The sequence below is a fragment of the Myotis lucifugus genome, unplaced genomic scaffold (genome assembly GCF_000147115.1).
Source record: "Myotis lucifugus unplaced genomic scaffold, Myoluc2.0 scaffold_97, whole genome shotgun sequence".
NCBI classification, from domain to species: Eukaryota; Metazoa; Chordata; class Mammalia; order Chiroptera; family Vespertilionidae; genus Myotis; species Myotis lucifugus.
The window spans coordinates 3369714-3390162 of record NW_005871145.1 but is presented as its reverse complement, the minus strand read 5'-3'; the positions used below and the strand labels follow the sequence as shown (position 1 = coordinate 3390162).

Here is a 20449-nt window from a genome sequence, read left to right as displayed (position 1 = left end):
ATCCAGAACAAAGAGTAGGGCAAGTTCCCATTTGTACAAATGTAGGGCTATATATTTATACATTTATGACTATACAGGTATGTACAGGCATATTAATATTCCTGGAGTAATACACAAAAAAGCAGGTAATAATATCCTTCCTGTGGAGGGAGACTGGAATGGGAGACATGCTTTTCATACTACATTCTACACTTTTTGTACTGCTTGAATCTTTTTGAAAAACAAAAAAATATTTAAAAATTTTTTAAACTAGTCAATAAAACTAGATAGAACTAGCCATATATATACCAGTCTGTCTGTCAAGGTATTAGGTACAAGAAGAAGTAGTCTACTACATTTGTGTAGTTGATAAAAATCAATGAATACTTTCCATCTTTGATTCTAAAAATTACACCAACTTCTATTTCTTTCTATTTGGAGGAACAATAGGCAATAGCTCCATTCTAGTTTCTTTTGTAGGAATTAATGGTCCCATAAAGTAGTCTTATAGAAACCAGATACAATTTATAAAAAAAGATTCAGTTTATTAGTTATGAATTTCAGATAGCAAAATTATTCTTGAACAAAACAAAACAAACAAGCAAAAAAAATCCCGAGGAGTCTTATTCCTTCCTTACCTTTAATCCCTTTTCATCTTTTATTCTTTGCTCCTTTCCATTTGGAACAACAATAAAAATAGGACCGGATTTGTCTTCATCCTCCTTCAAGCTGGTTTTGCTCGGCACTTTCTTTCCTTGTGCACTCTACAGCCACGGTTCAGGAGATATTGGTTAGACAGGCTACTGCTCCTTGGGAATACCATGTTGCTGCCCAGTAGAAGGGCACTACACAAACCAGAGGCATCTCTGCACATTATATTCCACATGAAAGAAATAGGTGAACCACAGAATCCTACACATATTATGTTTCTGTTACACAGACAGGTTTTCTAGAAATGTTTCTAATAACATTCTTACATACTGTTGGTTAGTCCTTGGATTGGCATGTAATGTAGTTGGAAAAGCTGTCTTATCTATCACTAGGGGCCCCGGTGCATGAAATTTGTGCACTGGGGGGGGCGGGTGTGTGGTGGGGAAAAGGGGGTGCGATCCCTCCGCCCGGCCTGTGCCCTCTCACAGTCCAGGAGCCCTTTGGGGATGTTAACTGACCCATGGGGAGCAGGCCTAAACCATTAGTCGAACATCCTTTGCGCTGCCACGGAGGCAGGAGAGGCTTCTGCCACCAATGCTGTGCTCGCCAGCCATGAGCCTGGCTTCTGACTGAGCAGTGCTCCCCCTGTGGGAGTGCACTGACCACCAAGGGGCAGCTCCTGTGTTGAGCGTCTGCCCCCTGGTGGTCAGTGTGCGTCATAATGACCGGTTGTTCCGCTGTTTGGTCGATTTGCATATTAGCCTTTTATTATATAGGATTGGTCTGGGTCACAAACTATTTTTGTTTATTGGATAGTTCTGCTCTTTCTTGAAATCTTCAACACCATTTATAGCTTTCCATATTAATGACATTTTGGATGCTAGTCACACATTTTGCCTCACTTAGTTGAGAAAGCTTTCCTATTTCTCTCCATATAAAATACATCTCTATCTACACTAATAAAAGAGAAACATGGTAATTAGCGTACGACCGCTACCCTTCCCATTGGCTAATCAGCATATCCTTATGCAAATTAACTGTCAGCCAAGATGGCGGCCGGCAGCCATGCACTGAAGCGAGCAGGGAGGCTTGCTTGCTCCAGTGACTGTGGACTCCAACGTTCCCCGCCTGCCGCTGCCGGCCTCTCAGCTGCAACTCTAAGTAACTATGTACTATGTTGCAAATAAGAAGCTAAACAAAACCCCAGAAACCAGCTTTCATTCAGCCGGGCTTCAGCCAGCCAGACCGCAATATTGTATCGATGTTTTCAGCAGCGAGGCCTCAGAGCTAAAGCTGGCCCAGAATAAAAAAAAAAAGAAAAAAAGAAAAAAAGGAGCGGTTGGGAGCTTCAGTCACCCGCTTCTGGAAAACAGCCCTCAGCCCCTCACCCAGACTGGCCAGGCACCCCAATGGGGACTCCCACCCTGATCCAGGACACCCTTCAGGGCAAACCAGCCAGCCCTTACCCGTGCACCAGGTCTCTATTCTATATAGTAAAATGGTAATATGCCTCCTGGCACTGGGATCAGCGGAGCAGCGAGGCTCCCGGCACCGGGATCAGCGTGACAGGGGGCAGCGCCCAAACCCCCTGATCACCCTGCAGCTCTGTGTGTGACAGGGGGCGGGGCCACAACCTCCCTATCTGTCCTGCTCTGTTCGTGACAGGGGAAGGCGCCCCAACCCCCTGATCAGCCCTGCTCTGTGCCTGATAGGGGGGAGCTCCCCAATCCCCTGATCGCCCTGCGGCTCTGTGTGTGACAGGGGAAGGCGCCCCAACCCCCTGATCGGCCCTGCTCTGTGTGTGACAGGGTGTGGCGCCCCAACCCCCCTCCCCCCCCAAACGGGCCCTGCTCTGTGTGTGACAGGGTAGAGCCATAACCTCCCCATTGGCCCTGCCCTGAGTGTGACAGGGTGCAGCGCCCCAACCCCCTGATCCGCCCTGCTCTGAGTGTGACAGGGTGCAGCGCCCCAACCCCCTGATCCGCCCTGCTCTGTGTGTGACAGGGGGCGGTGCCCCAGCTCCCCTATCGGCCCTACTCTGTGAGTGACAGGGGGGAGCTCCTCAACCCCCTGATCGGCCCTGCTGTGTGTGTGACAGGGTACGGAGCCCCAACCCCCCTGATGGGCCCTGCTCTGTGAGTGACAGGGGGCAGCGGCCCAACCCCCTGATTGGCCCTGCTCTGTGACAGGGGGCAGCGCCCCAACCCCCTGATCAGCCCTGCTCTGTGCGTGACAGGGGGTGGCGCCGCAACCTCCCCATTGACCCTGCCTTGAGTGTGACAGGGGGCGGTGCCCCAACCCCCCAATCGGCCCTATCCTGAGCGTGACTGAGGGTGGCATCGCAACCTCCCGATCCGCCCTGCTCTGTGCATGACGGGGCGGCGCCCCAACTCCCCAATCGGCCCTGCTCTGAGCCTGACCAGGGGCTGCACCTAGGGACTGGGCCTGCCCTCTGCCACCCGGGAGCAGGCCTAAGCCAGCAGGTCGTTATCTCCCGAGGGGTCCCAGACTGCGAGAGGGCACAGGCCCGGCTGGCCCCCCCCCCCCCCCAGTGCACAAATTTTTGTGCACCGGGCCTCTAGTTATGTATATAAAAGCCTAATATGCAAAGCGTCCCCTCAGGAGTTCAACTAACTGGGAGTTCGATGGCTCGCTATGACATGCGCTGACCACCAGGGGGTGGTGCGGAACGAAGGAAGGCCCCAGCCAGCAGCCGGCAGCCACTAGGGACCCTACCCATGCACAAATTGTGTGCACTGGGCCTCTAGTAGGACTATACCTAAAGACCTTCTGAACCTATTTTTAGAGAAAGTTGCTAGAAACATTTTAAATACTTAAGTTACTACAGTGATTTTAAAAAATAGTACAAGATGTGGAATATTTACATCAGATTGAAAGAAAACAATGAACACTCAGTATATATATTTAAGGTAATGTGAAACTGCTTTATAAACTGCAAAAGACTGAAATAAAAAGTATGGTATTGAGAACAGAGTCAAGCCTTAGCTGGTTTGGCTCAGTGGATAAAGTGTTGGCCTGTGGACTGAAGGGTCCTGGGTTTGATTCCGGTCACGGGCATACGGTTGTGGGCTCAATCCCCAATAGGGGGCGTGCAGGAGGCAGCCAATCCATGATTCTCTTTCATCATTGATGTTTTCTATCTCTCTCTCCCTCTCCCTTTCTCTCTGAATCAATATTAAAAAAAAAAAAAAAAGAACAGAGTCAAAAATACTTTAAAACAAGCACTTGTTAAATCTGGTTGAGGATAGGAAAAGAACAGCTTCACTGGATAGTGTAGAAGATAATTAGCCACTAAAGTGAACTCACTGAATTTAAAGGATCCACATGTAGGGAAGGAAAACAACTAATTATAATATTTAGACCAATGGCCACAGAGCACCCATTCTATAATGAGCATATAATAATAAATGCACTGGGTAGTAAAACTGTTCCTAGTCTAATATTTTTGATCAGTTATATGCAATTAATGACATAGTTTTCCCTATTTACATTTATTATTAATTTACTACTTATTGCCTAGAGTTCTATAATTTTCTTTTTGAAAGTATTAATCAATGCTCTGAATACAGTGACAAGCTCTGAATCTTGATACAGAAACTGATGACAATTCACTGTGATTAAAAAAATTAAATGAAAAGATACCCAGGGGATATTTCAAGTTGAGCATTTGAACACAGTTCTTTACATTGTCCAACTTTGCCTGGGTACTAAACGATTGGTGACGCATCAAAATAAGTCTCATTGAACATGAAAAACACGCACACATTTTTAGTATGTCCAAGTAAGGTATCTTCATCCTTAGTAAGTACCGGTGACTAATGTGACCCTGTGATGAATGAAGACCACTTGGAAGTAAAATGTAGTTCCACATAAGTAAAAATCCAATGTTACATTCAGTACATGTAATAAACTCTTTTGGAACACAAAGAGAATTAGAAAAATTTAATTAACATATATTAGATTCTCTATGCCAACACACACTGGAAGTTGAGATAAAGTTTAAGAGTATTTGCTTGAATGGCCTTGCATTAGCACACATAGGGGTGTTCATAGGAGGGATTCTGAATGCATTTAAGAGACAAAAGTAAACAATAAACTAAATCAGATAATGAAGAAAAAAAAAGTCCCATTGGTGCAGGGACAGAAGGTAGTCTTTGTACACTAATCAAAACACCTTCTGATTACTTAACTGTGCCAAATTTGAAGGAAGTTGATTACCTTCCTTTTCTCAAGTCAAAGTCAACCTAAGTGGTTCTTCTGCCTGAGCTAATATGATTTTTCTCTTTCCATTACTGCAAATCTTCCCTAAAGATCTGCATGGCAGAAACCATGACAGCACTTCTGGAGAGCAGAATGTCTCTGTTTGGGGGTTTATTAAAAAACGAGCCACAAAAACTTGTATGAGTGGTGGACTCTGATTTGGAAATTATTCCTGGAGTCCACTAGTCACTAGTGTTAATAAATGGGTTCCTCCCTTTCTCTAGGAAGTGAGCTTGGTATTTCTTTGCTCTTCTGTAACATATGGTTCCCTGACCAAGAAGCTAACCGCGTTTTGGCTTTGTTTAGCCTCCGGTGAGTGGACAGGGTTTGAGGCCCGGGGGCGCGGGACAGGCCTCCAAAAGGCGCCCACTGCCGATTTTAGCAGAATTGAACCTGGGGAACTCCAGGTGCTTCTGGACCTCAGCCCAGGACCCGGCCGGCATCTGGATAAAGTGGACGGACACCTCTGAACCTGTTGACAGAATCTGTAAGGTAGGGGTCTCAGTCAGTCAGGCCTACTCCAAGTTAGTAGAAGGGGGAGCTTGATCACCTCCCCAGAAGTCATAGGACTTCGTAGGTAATCAGGAATCAGAACTCCGGAGGTGAGTGAATTCAGATTCTATTAAGAAATTAGGGGTTCACTCTTCTGTTTGTGTGTGGGACTAGCCAATTTGCTACCGAGAAGGGGGGCTGGACGCAGCCTTAACTCCTCACGTAGGTTCTCACCGAGACATCAGTAGAGAATTCTGGTCTGGGGCATGGGTGCCGAGAGAACCCCCATGCCCACCTGGGGAAGTTGGGCATTATCTGCTCAGCTCCAGTCTGGGCTAGCCTGAGAGAGTGTGAGTATGGATGTATTATCTGTGATTAACTGGTCTGTGTGAAAGCGAAAGCTACTTTGATTTTCTGTTTGCTCATCTGGTTAAAACGTTTGATTTGCTGAGGGCTGAACCTGTGGTGGTCTGCAAAGGTCTCGGGCAGCGCTGTTGAGTTGGTTTTCTCGGAGACGTTTGCTCTCTGTCACGGGAGGAATCAGCCCACTTAGTGAGGATTTCTGTCTATGTTTGTGTGTTAGGGACTTGTCCTGTATCTGGCAGAATGGCTTCTAGACGGTATTCACCATCTCTGGGACTTCCGGGAGGGAAGTCAAAACTCAGGCTGGCTAAGGGTTCAAGTCTGTCCTGTCTTTTAAAAAAAAAATAGGTAGAAGAGAAGTGTTCCTAGGCAGTTTTCTATTGCCTCTGTTCAGGGACTTGTTCTGTATCTCTGCACAATTGAAACTGATTTGGTGGTATTCTGTGGTATAAATGTGGTGCGCACCAGTGTAAAAGTGTTTTTATGTTTCTGTTTTGTTTTTTTAAAAAAAACCTTCTAAACTCTCCCGAGTTTCTGTGGTGATTCAAAGTTTTAATGGGGAATGTTATCTGTCTTTATTGTTTAAATATGTGTCTTTATTGCTTGTTTAAAATTGTTTAGCTAGTGAAATTTCTGTTTGTGTCTCTTTAAAAAATATGAATGTATTGCTAATCTGAGAAATGTTAATTATTTACATGTCACCTAAAATTTAAGGCTAAGAGTTCTAACTAACTGGAAAGTATGGCTTTGGTGTAATGGAGGAAGGTAAGGAGAAAGGTTAAAAGAAAGTTGAATGGATGACAGGCCAGTAAGCTGGGACAAGTAGAATAGGGAAACTAAGCAGAAATTCTGTCTTCCCTAAATCCCGTCTTCCCTAAATCAAGGACATTTGGAGCCATCTTGTAAATCTTGTCTTCCCTAAACCAAGGACACTTGGGAGTAAATGATTTGCATTTGCCTCCCTAAACAAAGGTTAAATAGTTTATGTCAATCTGATTACTGTCATTTGCTGTGCACACCCAGGGACAAATAAAGTTAGAAAATAAGCCTTATTTTGATTAGTTCTTTTATTCAGGTATTTTTTAAAGAGGAGGCAACCCGGTCCCTCCCTGCAACATGGGTAATAGCTCCTCCTCAAACTTGACTGTCTTAAAATGTATGTTAAGGAATTTTAAAAATTGCTCAAACCTTGCCACCTTGAGTCCGGTTCTGCGTGTGTAAGAAGGGACAGAGTAAGGTTTTAGTAGTAGGAGTGAAGAAACAGGCAAGGCAGGAGCAGGCCAGAAGAAGCTGGCAAGGCCATCCAAACCACCCAGCCGCTATCGGCCAGAGCCACCTGAGGCAGACCTCATCAGACTGGCAACAGCTGACTCCGACTAGGACAGTTCTAACTAACTGGAAAGTATGGCTTTGGTGTAATGGAGGAAGGTAAGGAGAAAGGTTAAAAGAAAGTTGAATGGATGACAGGCCAGTAAGCTGGGACAAGTAGAATAGGGAAACTAAGCAGAAATTCTGTCTTCGGAGCTACTGGGGACCACAGCTGCAAACCGTTCTGCCGCCCCCGCCAATGTCAGTTAGGCGGCCACCTGGTAGTTCATGAATTCCTGTATTTGCCAGATTGCCCGGTCCCTCTAATGGGAGCAGAAACCACTTTTGCTCCAGATGGCTCAGCACAGCTTCGCCTAGGCAAAGAGACCTCCCAAATGATCCTGACCTTAGCAGTGCCGAGGGAGGAAGAATGGAGACTTTATACCCCCCAGTCAAAGACCTCACCATTAGAACCTGAATTAGAGGAAGAATTCTCGCTGGTCTGGGCAGAAGGGAATCCTCCAGGCTGGGCTAAGGACCACGCTTCGGTGCTAATCGAGTTTAAGCCTGGAGCACAGCCTGTTAAAATCCGCCAATATCCAATTTCAAGGGAAATGAAGGCTAGGGACTGAGAGGAAGTAGGCAGTAGGTGCCATCCCAGTCCCTAGTACCCGGCAGCAGATTCGGGAATTCCTGGGAGTGGCAGGATTCTGTCGAATTTGGATCCCAGGGTTTTCAGACCTGGCCAAGCCTCTCTATGAAGCTTTAAGAGAAGTCTGATTGAGGGACTGGCTGAGACTCCGTTGGGTTGGGAAGACCGGAGGCTGCATATTGAACTTGTAGACTGCAGTTTGCTAGGCAGAGGTCCAAGCCCAGTTGTATAGGGGTTAAGCTACCTGTGTACAGAGAAACAACTTTCTCCCGTACCAGAATACATTTTAGGGAAACTGGACAGACTGTGTTTGTGGCTAGAAAGGAACTGGATGCCACGCACAGCCCTGAAAGTGGCCTGCAGAAAACTGTATAATAGACTTAGATGATGCCTATGTCTTCATGGACATGACTCCAGAGAGACAAGGACAATTTTGCTTTGTGTGGGAAGGTCAAGAATAGACTTTAGTCACCTCTCTAAGATGTTTGTATAGCCCTACCATATATCATGTTTAGTAGCAGAAGATTTAGCTGTCAGAAGTGGCCACAGCTATGTAAATATAGTAATCTTAATTCTCTTACAGATTTAAATGCAGTTGTCAAAAGGGCAGGTGCCCAACTGGGCAAAGAAGAATACCCATCAGGTTTTGGTCTCTATTGAGAGACAGTTGGCAGCCTGTATACTGTCTTGCAGGCCTGTGTGACCATGCCCATGTCAGGGGTGGCACAAACCTCAACTTTAGGAAAGCGGGAGAGGCCTGTTTGGAACAGAGGGAAGTAGTGAAGTGGTGGTACTAGCCCGCTGTTACAGGAATTACAGACCCTGTGAGATCCTATGACATGTGAGACCCTGTAAAGAAATAAAGCTCCTTTAGTCCGTTTCGAGAGGACAAGTCAAATAAGGGGAGCCCTACTATAGGAACAGCTGTGACTATCTATTTAAATATAGACACATTGTAAATTTCTTCTTGCCATTTGAAGACAGTTATTATCACTCTGAAGAGTCCATGAAAAGGACTGACAAGGAAAATCAGAAGATCTTAAAACAGGTCAGTATATTTTTCTCCTTATACAATTCCTCCAAAATTTGGCAATGCTTAATAAATCATGGCAATACATTTCTTTGCATAAATTCAATAAGACTGGTTTCCAATAGTGGTTTTATTGACTGGAAACTTTGACTGGAGTATCATGTTTTAAAGAGCCCTGTCTGTACTCTGAAGACTTGAAGCCAATGAGAGTGCCAAGGAAAAAGCCTGGTATCCTGCTTGGGAGCCCTGAAAATGGCTGGAGCTGGAGTGTCAGGGCCATGCCCTACCATCACTGGCAGTTGGTCAGAGTAGAAGGGGAGCAATAAGGGCGCCTCTGCATCCCTGCGGAACCCCCACACACTCTGAGCTGCGACGAGTGAGAGAGCTATTGAGATGGGCCTTAAAGCCTAGGGCGTAGGCCCAGGTGGAGTCGCTACAGGTGAGGGATTCACCTAACTCAGCAGATACTGCAGACAGGCCTGATGGCAGCTGGATGGCTTGGCTTCCAGCCCTACAGGGCACACTAAGATTCAATAATGAATCTGGCAAAGGTAGTCAGTTACCATTCTTGTTGTGTTTATGCAAACAATCAGGCCAAATTGAATACAATAGAAAAATTGGTTTTAACTTGGCTCTTTTAATAAACACAGAGGTAATTTTGAGGAGAAAAATTCTATTTCAATAAAGGTTATTAAAACTGATGAAGTATGGTAGCAATCATCTCAGTAGAAACTGTAGTTTAACTCTAATCCTGCTGTTTGGTTTCTGTACTTATTTTCTTGCTAAAATAATAGAAAAGTTATTTTAATTTCTGAATTATATAAATCACCCCATTCGATTAAATACCCTATTGGTTGTAATGTGAATATCCCATTGGTTGTGGTCATACTGGTCTTAGAAAGCACATTTTCCTTTACCTGGGAAGAACAGCACAATTATCCCAAGGTCAGAGGGCTCCAGTTAACGTGTCCCTGTTGGCTCAGTGGTCCCAAGATCTGAGGGGGTCTAGATAATGTGTTTCTGTCAACTCAGTGATCCAGAGACCCAAAACTATAATTTAGATAACATGCTTAAGTAAACTGCTTCTGCTTCTGTAAACTGCTTTTTTTGCAAACCAGGTTCCTCATTCCAAACCTTGGGATGTAATCAATACCTTTGTGATCTTTGCCTATAGAAATCTGGTGTTGGGGCTGGGGCAGGCACTATGAGATCTGGGAGAGAGAAATGCCCCCTCATAGTCCTGGATTTGCAATAAATGTGACTGTTTAATTCGACTTCTTGAGGCGTCCTTGTGTGATTCGCGGGGTACATTACAACACTGAAATGTTTTCTTTCCCTTCCACCAGACCATTTGTTATAGTTTGTCTCTGCCAGGTCACAAGCCCACCTCCTTCTGTGCCCAGGTCTCATCGTCCCTCTAACAGACAGCAAGGATCTTTTGGCTCTGAGAGAAAACTCCATCCCTCCGCAGCACGAAGCAGCTACAGAAGAAATTCAGCGTCCATTTTCCTTAAAAGAATTCAGAGCCAAGATCCTTGAGGTAATATATTAGGCAGTTAGACAGACATGAGCAGAGCAAGGACGATGGGCCAACTAACGCTACCAGATATAACTAAGTCTTTCCACCTCTACAGATTCTGGTGGGTAAAGGCTGAAATCCATAACTAGTTTTTACTCAAGTTCTTGCAGGCTTTGCAGTCTACCCAGAGGGCAGTCCAGGAGCATGTCCCAGAAGTTCTGCCTTCTAAACTGGTGACTCTGTTTGGGTAAAGACCACCCAAGGACTGACTCCTACCTGGAGGGGACCACATACCATCATCCTGACCACCCCCACCGCTCTCAAGGTTGCAGGACTGAATACCTGGATACCAGAAACACCCCCTGCGGATTTGTTGCTTCACAAGGCTAAAAGAAGCTTGTGGACAAGGGAGGGGGAATGAGGAGGAAACTGGTCTTGCAAGGTGTGTCAGGCCATAAAAACTGTGAACAATGCATTGCCCTGGGGCGGGGGAAGGTCGTTATGGTTGGCCCCAGGACAGATCATCGACACCTGGGGCCTTCCTGTAAGACCACGAAAGGGGGCGGACTCATATCTGCAAGACAATGACCCCATCCTATATAATAAAAGAGAAACATGCAAATTAGCCATCCCTCTGCTATGCTCAAGCCACGCCCACCAGCCACTCAGAGTGACTATGCAAATTAACTCAACAAAGATGGCGGCTAATTTGCATACACAGGTGTCAGGCACCCCAGGAGGCAACGGAGGCAGCAACGGTGGGCTCCCAGGACCTTCAAAGGCCCGGGAGGCGAGGCCGCTTGAGCCTAGCCACGCCCATGGGCTCCTGGGATCTTGCCGGCTGAGAGCGGGAGGTTTGGAGGACTTGGCAGAGCAAGAGACCACTGGACGCAGAGCGAGAGAGAGGGCAGCTTGGAGGGCGTGGCTCCCTCTGTCACACTGGCTTCCTCATCACAGCTGTGGAAACTGACAGTAGGGAGGAGGAAGTCCCACTCTCACAGAATCAGCCAGAATCAGCCTTTGGTCAGACAGCTCTCAGCGGCCTGATAGCCAGGACTCTCATTCACCTGCATCTCAGACTGTGACAGTAGAGAGGTGGGACTATGTCTAAAGAACAACTGTTGATACAACATAGCTCATAACCATGACATGCAACCCCAAATGGGCAGATATTGCAAACAATTTACAATGCTGGCAAAAAGCTGAAAACAGACCTGACTTGGTAGCCAGAGTTTTAAATATTAAGCTGAATGCTCTTTTAAATGATATCTGTAAATTCCATTTACTTGGCAAAGTAATAGCTAAAATTCATGTCATTGAATTTCAGAAATGCAGACTGCCTCACACTCACATATTATCGATATTAGATAGTGAGTCCAAATTATGTTCCTCTAATTAATTCCCTTTCAACGTGCACAAATTTCGTGCACCAGGCTACTAGTAAGGTTATAAAAAGTGAAGCCTCTGCGTGTTACTTCACTCTGATTTAATGTTAATAAATGGGTTCCTCCCTTTCTCTCTAAAAAAAAACCCAAAAAGTGGTAATTTTTTTTATACATATATGACCTTGCCCTAGCAGGTTTAGCTCAGTGGATAGAGCGTCAGCCTGTGGACTAAAGAGTCCTGGGTTCGATTCCAGTCAAGGGCACGTACTCTGGTTGCAGGTTCCCCGGCCCTGGTCGGGGTGTGTGTAGGAGGCAACCAATCGATGTGTCTCTCACATTGATGTTTCTGTCTCTCCCTCTACCTTACACTCTCTCTAAATATCAACAGAAAAATATCCTCGGAGGAAGATTAACAAAAAACCAAAAAAATATATGGTCATTAGTAGAATGATTCAGTGTATAAAACATACTTAAAAGTAATTCTATATGTAAGTATGCAGAGTTAACATACCTTTGCTTTAGAGGAAACCCCTAGAGCTTTGGCCTTTTTTGGATCAGGCTTGAGTTCTACAGTGCTGGAAACAGAATCTTCAACAGGTGCTTTGAGAAAAAAAGCATGTAATATAAATGAAAATTCTAATATCACTTTATTCTTATATAATCAAATATGTAAGAACAAGAAAGCCTGCAATTTTAAATGTATCAATTTATAAAATATTTCCATTAGATTTCCCCCCAATCTTTTTTCTCTCTGAATTCCTCTTTAAGCATAATCTCAAGAAATTCAATGGATTTATATACATCTTCTTTATCAACATTAATCTGCAGTTTTAAAACTATTTTCTAAATAGCAGTTTAAAAAAACATTTTTGCTAGTTTGATACTTTCTTAAGGGCAGGGCCTGTCATCTTTGATACTCAGTTATTTCTACATTGCAAGATTCTAATAAATGTTGTAATTAAATATACACTTTGATACCACCAGTTTTATCCATGTAAAATTTCCAAGCATCACAATTTCTATCACACTAAACAGACCATTACTTTGTTTAAACATTAAGTCTAGAAGATAAGTAGTTATAGTTTAGAGTTTTATTTTACATGATGGAATTTGAACATCAGGATGAAGAAATCAATCTTTAATTTCTCTTGAAGACAATTACTAAATATTAGAATGGGTCAGTGCAGAGGAAGGAGAACTCATTTGAAAATGAGTAAATGGAGTTCTATGCTGGTTCAGGATTGGCTGTCTGTCTAGCCTTTTGCAAGTCACTTAACATTTTGGGTTTCCTTATGAGTTAATAAAGGGGAGTAAGCTAGATGGTCCCAATTCTCCCTCTAATTATAATATCCAATAACAGAAAACAGTTGTGGTAACCTTAAAAATAGGATGGACAGTTGCTTTCTGGAGTATTTCAATGAACTACTCCAAAACTCCTTTTTAGACTTGGAAACAAATTAATCACTTCTGTACCCTCAGCACAGTTACTGGTGTAAAATAGGCACTTGACAAATGTTTGTGAATGAAGGATAAGGAGAGATGGAGGGAGGAGTTGAGATCTAAGCCATGAGAAATGTGATAAAAAATGAAGGCTGGATTTCTTTTATTAGAGTTTCCTTGGGCTATTTCCCGCCCCCTTTTAACTCTCTCAGAATAGAGTTACCTGAGGCAGGCTGAAATTTGGCTGGAGCTGACCCTCCCATTGGTTTGGAAGTTGCTTTAGCAGGTGCAGCAGGCTTGGCTGGCATGTTAGCTTTGGCTTTCTCTAGCATGGCCAACACCTGATCTTTAGAAGTTGGCTAGGGAGATAATATAACAGAGGTCAGAGGACACAAAAGATACGCTCATATTATGCTTATTAATAGATCTGTCATCAAACAAATCTTTTGAGCTTCTAGTTTTGAAATCCCAATGAAGTAAGCACATAGTACAAGAGAAGTAACACACATTATGAAGTCACGCTAAATTAGCTACCATTCTAGAAGGCCACATTTTCACCCCTTCAGAGCCAGCAGGTTCTTGAAAAGTTCTATACTGCTAAATATTTTATTTTTGCTCTCACTGGGATTTCGAATTGAAACTTCTAGGAGGTAATATAATCTCTTGCCTACATAAATTCATGTTCAATATTTTTCTGATGTTTTTTAACAATAGCAGCAGCAGCAGCAAGAAGTAATACCTTTAGTTTCCCCGTCGCCTTGGCCATTTTCTCATATCCTAAGTGCATCATGAAGAATGGCAAGGCATCTTGGGCCTTCTTCCGCACATCTCCATTGCGATCCTCTAGGCAGGAGTAGAGATGGGGAACACACAGGATAAGGTCTGTGGGGGTGGAACGAAGAGTCGGTAGTTTCTCAGCCAGCCAGCCTAAAAGCTGCCAAAAGAAATAAAGACTAGTTACACACTTCAAGAGAAAAACTGTTTTAATGATCTCAGGCTTAAGGATTTCATCAGAACCAAACACTGAATTAGTTCTCACACTACAACTTTCCAGTATAAAATCAGTAATTTTCATTGTTTAAGAACTGTGCTATATTTAAATCATATGTGCAAAGATAACAATCTTCCTTAAGATATGGACACAATTCTTTGGACCATACTTGGATATTAAATTGTAAGACTTTCATAGTTCTTTATATATATATAATAGTAAAGGCCTGGTGCACAACATTCATGCAGTGTGTGTGTGTGTGTGTGTGTGTGTCCCTCTTGCAGTCTGGGACCCCTAGGGGACTCCCCCAGGGGTCCTTAGCACTGTTGTGGAGGCAGAAGAGGCTACCACCACTGCGCTAACCAGCCGTGAGCCCGGCTTCTGACTGAGCAATGGTCCCCCTGTGGGAGCACACTGACCACCAGGGGGCAGCTCCTGCATTGAGCGTCTGCCCCCTGGTGGTCAGTGCACATCATAGTGACAGGTCATTCCGTTAATTTGCATATTACGCTTTTATTATATAGGATATGTATTTTCATTGACTTCAGAGAGGAAGGGAGATAGAGAAAGAGAGAGAAATATCAATGATGTGAGAGAATCACTGATCGGCTGCCTCCTGCACACTGGGGATCGAGCCTGCAACCTGGGTATGTGCCCTTGACTAGAATGGAACCTGGGACACTTCAGTCTGCAGGCCAACACTCTATCCACTGAGCCAAACTGGCTAAGGCTTCTTAATATATTTTAAAAATGAAAAACATTCTCTTATCTTTTGTTTGTTTTTAATTCTAAGAACTATGCAGCTAAAGAAGAGACACATTTATTTAACCATAAGATGATAAGATCTACCAGGGTTCCTGTTTTCAGCCTTACATTGACAGCTGCTCTCTATACCTCTAAAATAATTCATATCTATATTTACTTTTTTAAAAAAATATATATTTTATTGATTTTTTACAGAGAGGAAGGGAGAGGGATAGAGAGCTAGTAACATCAATGAGAGAGAAACATCAATCAGCTGCCTCCTACACACCTCCCACTTGACCAGAATCGAACCTGGGACCCTTCAGTCCGCAGGCCGACACTCTATCCACTGAGCCAAACCGGTCAGGGCTATATTTACTTTTAGTTGAAAGTTTTATTGAGATGATTATAGATTCAAATACAGTTATAAGAAATAATGCAGAGAAATCCCATGTACCCTTTACTCAGTTTCCTCTCAAGTAGCACTTTATAAAACTATTATTATAGTATCACAACCAGGAAATTGGCATTGATACAAGCCACTGATATTATTCAGATTGCCCCAGTTTTAGTTTTTCTCATATGTGTATGTGTGCATATTCTATACAATTTCATCACATGTATGTCAGAACATTTGCCACCATAGTCAAAATTTTGAACAGTTCCATCTAAAGCAGCAACCTTTCAGACCTCATGGACCACCAGTGGTCCACCGGTTGGCGACTGCTGATCTAAAGGATCCCTTGTGGTGCCCCTTTATAACCACACCCATTTTCTTCCTCCTCCCCACTTTCTGGTAACCATTAATCTGTTTTCCATATCTAAAATATTGTCATTTCAAACATGTTTTATATAAATGGAAGCACACAGTATGTAACTGTTTGTGGTTGGTTTTGGTACTTAGCATAATTCCTTGAAGATTTATCTAAAGTGTTGTATGCATCAATAATTTTTTTCTTTTATTGCTAAATAATATTACATATGGACATAGAACAGTTTAACCATTCATTGTTGAAGGATATCTGGCTGTTACGAGCTTTTTGGTTATTATGAATGAAGCTCTGATAACATTTGCAAATAGGCATTTCTGTAAACATACATTTTCGTTTTTCTGGAATAAATACCCAAGATCACAATTATTGGGTCATACAGTAACTACATGTTTAGTTTTATAAGAAACTGCCAAGCTGTTTTCCAGAGTGGTTGTACCATTTTACATTTCCACCAGCAGTGTTCACGTTTCCCTACATCCTGGCCAGCATTTGGTGTTATCTTTATCTTTTATTTTAGTAATCCTAATAGGTGAGTAGTGATATCTTAAGTTTTAATTTGCATTTCCCTGATGCTAATAATGTTGACCATCGTTCATGGCTTATTTGCCATCTATATCTGCTCTTCAGTGAAATATATGTTCATGTCTTTTGCCCATTTTCTAATTAGATTTTCTTTTTACTTTTGAGCACTCTTTATATATTCAGATAATAGTCCTTTATCAGTTTGCAAATATTTTCTCCCACTCTGTAGCCTTCTTTTCATCTTCTTCACATATTCTTTTTTTAAAAAAATATATTTTATTGATTTTAGACAGGAAAGGAGAAGGAGATAGAAACATCAATGATGAGAAAGAATCATTGACCGGCTGCCTTCTGCACGCCCCCCACTGGGGACGGAGCCCACAACCCAGGCATGTGCCCTTGGCCGGAATTGAACCTGGGACCCTTCAGTCCGCAGGCTGACGCTTTATCCACTGAGCCAAACCAACTAGGGCTCACATATTCTTTTGCATAGTAAAAGTTCTTCATTCGATGAGGTCCAATTAATCAATTTTTCTCTGATGGATTGTGATTTTGGTGTCAAGTCTATGAATTGTTTGCCTGAGAATTTCTATATTGTGAAGTTTTCTTCTATATCAGTGGTTCTCAACCTTCCTAATGCCGCGACCCTTTAATACAGTTCCTCATGTTGTGGTGACCCCCAGCCATAAAATTATTTTCATTGCTACTTCATAACTGTAATTTTGCTACTGTTATGAATCGTAATGTAAATATCTGATATGCAGGATGTATTTTCATTGTTACAAATTGAACATAATTAAAGCATAGTGATTAATCACAAAAACAATATGTAATTATATATGTGTTTTCCGATGGTCTTAGACGATCCCTGTGAAAGGGTCGTTCAACCCCCAAAGGGGTCGCAACCCACAGGTTGAGAACCGCTGTTCAAGTTCTACAGTTTTATGTTCAACATTTAAGTTCATGATCCATTTTGAGTTAATTTTTGTGTAAGTTATGAGGGTTAAGTTGAGGTTTAATTTTTGGTCTATGAATGCCAACTGCTTCAGAATTAATCATTGAAAGCCTACATCCTTGAATTCTTTTATTAGCACTCTATAATTTTCAGAATACACATTCTGTATTTGTTTTGTTAAATTTGTGTATCTAAAGATTTCATTTTCTTTACAGTGATTATACATGGTATTATTTTTAATTTCAGTCTCCACATGTTCATTGCATTATTAAAAAATGTGATTGATTTTTGTATGTTGATTTTGTATCCTGAAATCTTACTGAAAATAATTATTAGTTTCTAGTTTACTTGTAGATTCCTTTGGATTTTCTTTGTAGATAGTCATGTTATCTGCAGTTAGAGAAAAATGTATTTATTCTTTATCCAATCTGTAAGATTTTCATTTGTTTTTCTTGCTTTATTGCAGTGACTGGAACTTCCAGGACTTTGCTAAATAATAGTAGTGAAAGTGGACATTCTTCTTTTGTCCCTAATCTTAGAAGAAAGAATCCAGGCTTTCACCAAAATATCTCACTGATATATTTTGATATTGATTCCCTGTGGAAATGACAATATTTCACATATAGTATATTAACTTGATGAGAGGTTTTTTTTTTTCATATTAAATTTGATTTTTTTTTATTGCTAAAAGTATTACAAAGGGTATTACATATGTGTCCTTTTTTTCCCCCCCGCCCTTGACAATCCCCTGGCCTCCCTTACCCGCCCCATGTCTTATGTCCATTGGTTATGCTTATATGCATGCATACAAGTCCTTTGGTTGATCTCTTACCCCCCTCCCTCCTGCCCCCCAACCCTCCCTGGCCTTCCCACTGCAGTTTGACAATCAGTTTGAGGCAGCTCTGCCTCTGTATCTATTATTGTTCAAAAGTTTGTAATGGTCTTTATTATCCATGAATGAGTGAGATCATGTGGTATTTTTCCTTCATTGACTGGCTTATTTCACTTAGCATAATGCTCTCCAGTTCCATCCATGCTGTTGCAAATGGTAAGAGTTCCTTCTTTTTTACAGCAGCATAGTATTCCATTGTGTAGATGTACCACAGTTTTCTAATCCATTCATCTACTGATGGGCACTTAGGCTGTTTCCAGATCTTAGCTATGGTGAATTGTGCTGCTATGAACATATGGGTGCACATATCCTTTCTGATTGGTGTTTCTGGTTTCTTGGGATATATTCCTAGAAGTGGGATCACAGGGTCAAATGGGAGTTCCATTTTTAGTTTTTTGAGGAAACTCCATACTGTCTTCCATAGTGGCTGCACCAGTCTGCATTCCCACCAGCAGTGCACAAGTGTTCCTTTTTCTCCACTTGATGAGAGTTTTTTTTTTAAAATTTATCATGAATAGGTGTTGGATTTTCTCAAATCCCTTTTTTATGTCAAATGATATGATCTTATGATTTTTTTAGTATTTAGTCTGTTGAGATTACATTATGGATTTTTGAACGTTAACTCCATTTTTATGCCCTGATTAAAACCCCTTACTTTACTATTTAAGAGTGACAGGAAAGAGAAAATTTCACAAAAAGGCTAGTCCTTTAAAACTTTTATTATAAAGCACATGAAAGGGGGGAAAAATGAATACAAAAACTCTAGGAATTTGCTTTCATTGTATTAACTGTTTTATAATGAAATACATTCTGTCCACACATGTATACTTATTAAGTAGGTCCAAGCCCCTAAGAAGATAAAAGACATGAGTGCGACAACGTGATATTTGTGATACTAACCTCTTGCCTCAGGAAAGGATTTTCCCTTTTGAGCTCTTCAGAAAGATCTTCTCCCTCCAGCCATTCCTTCATGCCAGTCTGTTCTGCCCAAGCATTCACAGTCGCTAGGGCAGCAGCTCGAACATTGTTCTGAATGGAGGAGAGAATTAGTAAAAATAACACTGACTATGGTTTGGAGGAAGTAGGAAGTGAAAAGCTTGTTTCTTTGTGAACATGAACATGGAGGTTTCTCTAAGGTCCATACGAACATACTTGGAACCGTCTTCTTTGAAACATAATCTAGTTCTGTTTGTACTAAAACTCCAAATTACAGTAGATACATAAAACTTCAACTTGTACAGATCCTGTAGTAAGTTAACTAGGCAAAACAGTGACCTATGCATAAAATATCATGTAAGGGGAACAAACTCTTTTTAAAAAAAATATATTTTTATTGGTTTCAGAGAGGAAAAGAGAGGGAGAGAGAGATAGAAACATCAATGATGAGGGAGAATCATTGATCAGCTGCCTCCTGGATGCCCCCTATTGGGGATCAAGACTGAAACCCGGGCATATGCCCTTGACCCGAATCGAAGCTGGGACCCTTCAGTTTGTAGACTGACGCTCTATCCACTGAGCCAAACCAGCCAGGGCGGAACAAACTCTTTAGGTTTTGTTTCCTGAACCTCTGGGTGCTCTTATGTTCATGTTTATCTAAAGAATGTAATTCTAAATGTCAGAGAATGCATAATAGTTACTAACAACTTTAACATTTATGTTTTTATATTAACTTGTATTAATAGAATGAGTACTTATTTGACACAAAAATATTAAAATAGCCCAATTTCTCACATTAAATGTATTATCTATCTATTTATATAAAAGCCTAAGCGACGGTCTGACCATTTGACCAGCAGCTATGATGCACACTGACCACCAGGGGGCAGACGCTCAATGCACAGGCATGGAAACATGAAACAGACTGATGAATCTCAGAGGGAAGGGGGAGGGGGGAGGGCAGGAAGGGATTAACAAAAGATTTTATATGCATACTAGAGGCCCGATGCACAGATTCATGCACTGGTGGAATCCCTCAGCCTGGCCTGCAGGGATAGGGCCAAAACCGCAGTCTGACATTCCCTGAGGGGTCCTGGATTGCCAGAGGGTGCAGGCCAGGCCAAGAGACCTCACTAGTGCATGAATCCATGCACCGGGCCTCTAGTACAAAAATAAAGACACATTTAAAAATACTCAATGTAGGGTTAAACATAAGAGGCTTACAACATTCAATGAAACTAAGTATCCTAATCAAGTACTAGAGGATCTTGTTTTAGTAGTTTAGAGAAATAAGGTAGAAAATAAATACATGATACAAAAATTCATATATTTAATTACTCTTTATACTGATACTTTTAACAGTGATGTCATAATCACAATAGCAACCATTTTTTGAGTGCATACTGTATAAAACAGGTACAGGTATCTTATGTGCAGACTCGTACTTAATTCTGTAACAATGAAATTTCATAGATAAAACAAAAGTCAAAAGATAAATAACTTACCTAAGTGTCACAAAACTAGTAAGTGATATAT

General features: G+C 42.1%; 1 protein-coding gene across 3 annotated transcripts in view; it reads right to left on the bottom strand.

Annotated features, from left to right (window-relative positions):
* The window catches only part of CKAP5 (cytoskeleton associated protein 5), a 90835-nt gene that overhangs the window by 16120 nt on the left and 54266 nt on the right, over positions 1 to 20449 (bottom strand). For all 3 annotated transcript variants that reach the window (XM_006091983.3, XM_023756631.1, XM_023756630.1), the window contains exons 24-28: positions 18878 to 19006; positions 13840 to 14034; positions 13324 to 13459; positions 12172 to 12260; positions 618 to 743 (exon numbers count right to left, since the gene is read on the bottom strand). In XM_006091983.3, the coding sequence (XP_006092045.1) occupies positions 618 to 743; positions 12172 to 12260; positions 13324 to 13459; positions 13840 to 14034; positions 18878 to 19006 (675 nt within the window). The remainder of the gene's footprint in view (positions 1 to 617; positions 744 to 12171; positions 12261 to 13323; positions 13460 to 13839; positions 14035 to 18877; positions 19007 to 20449) is intronic.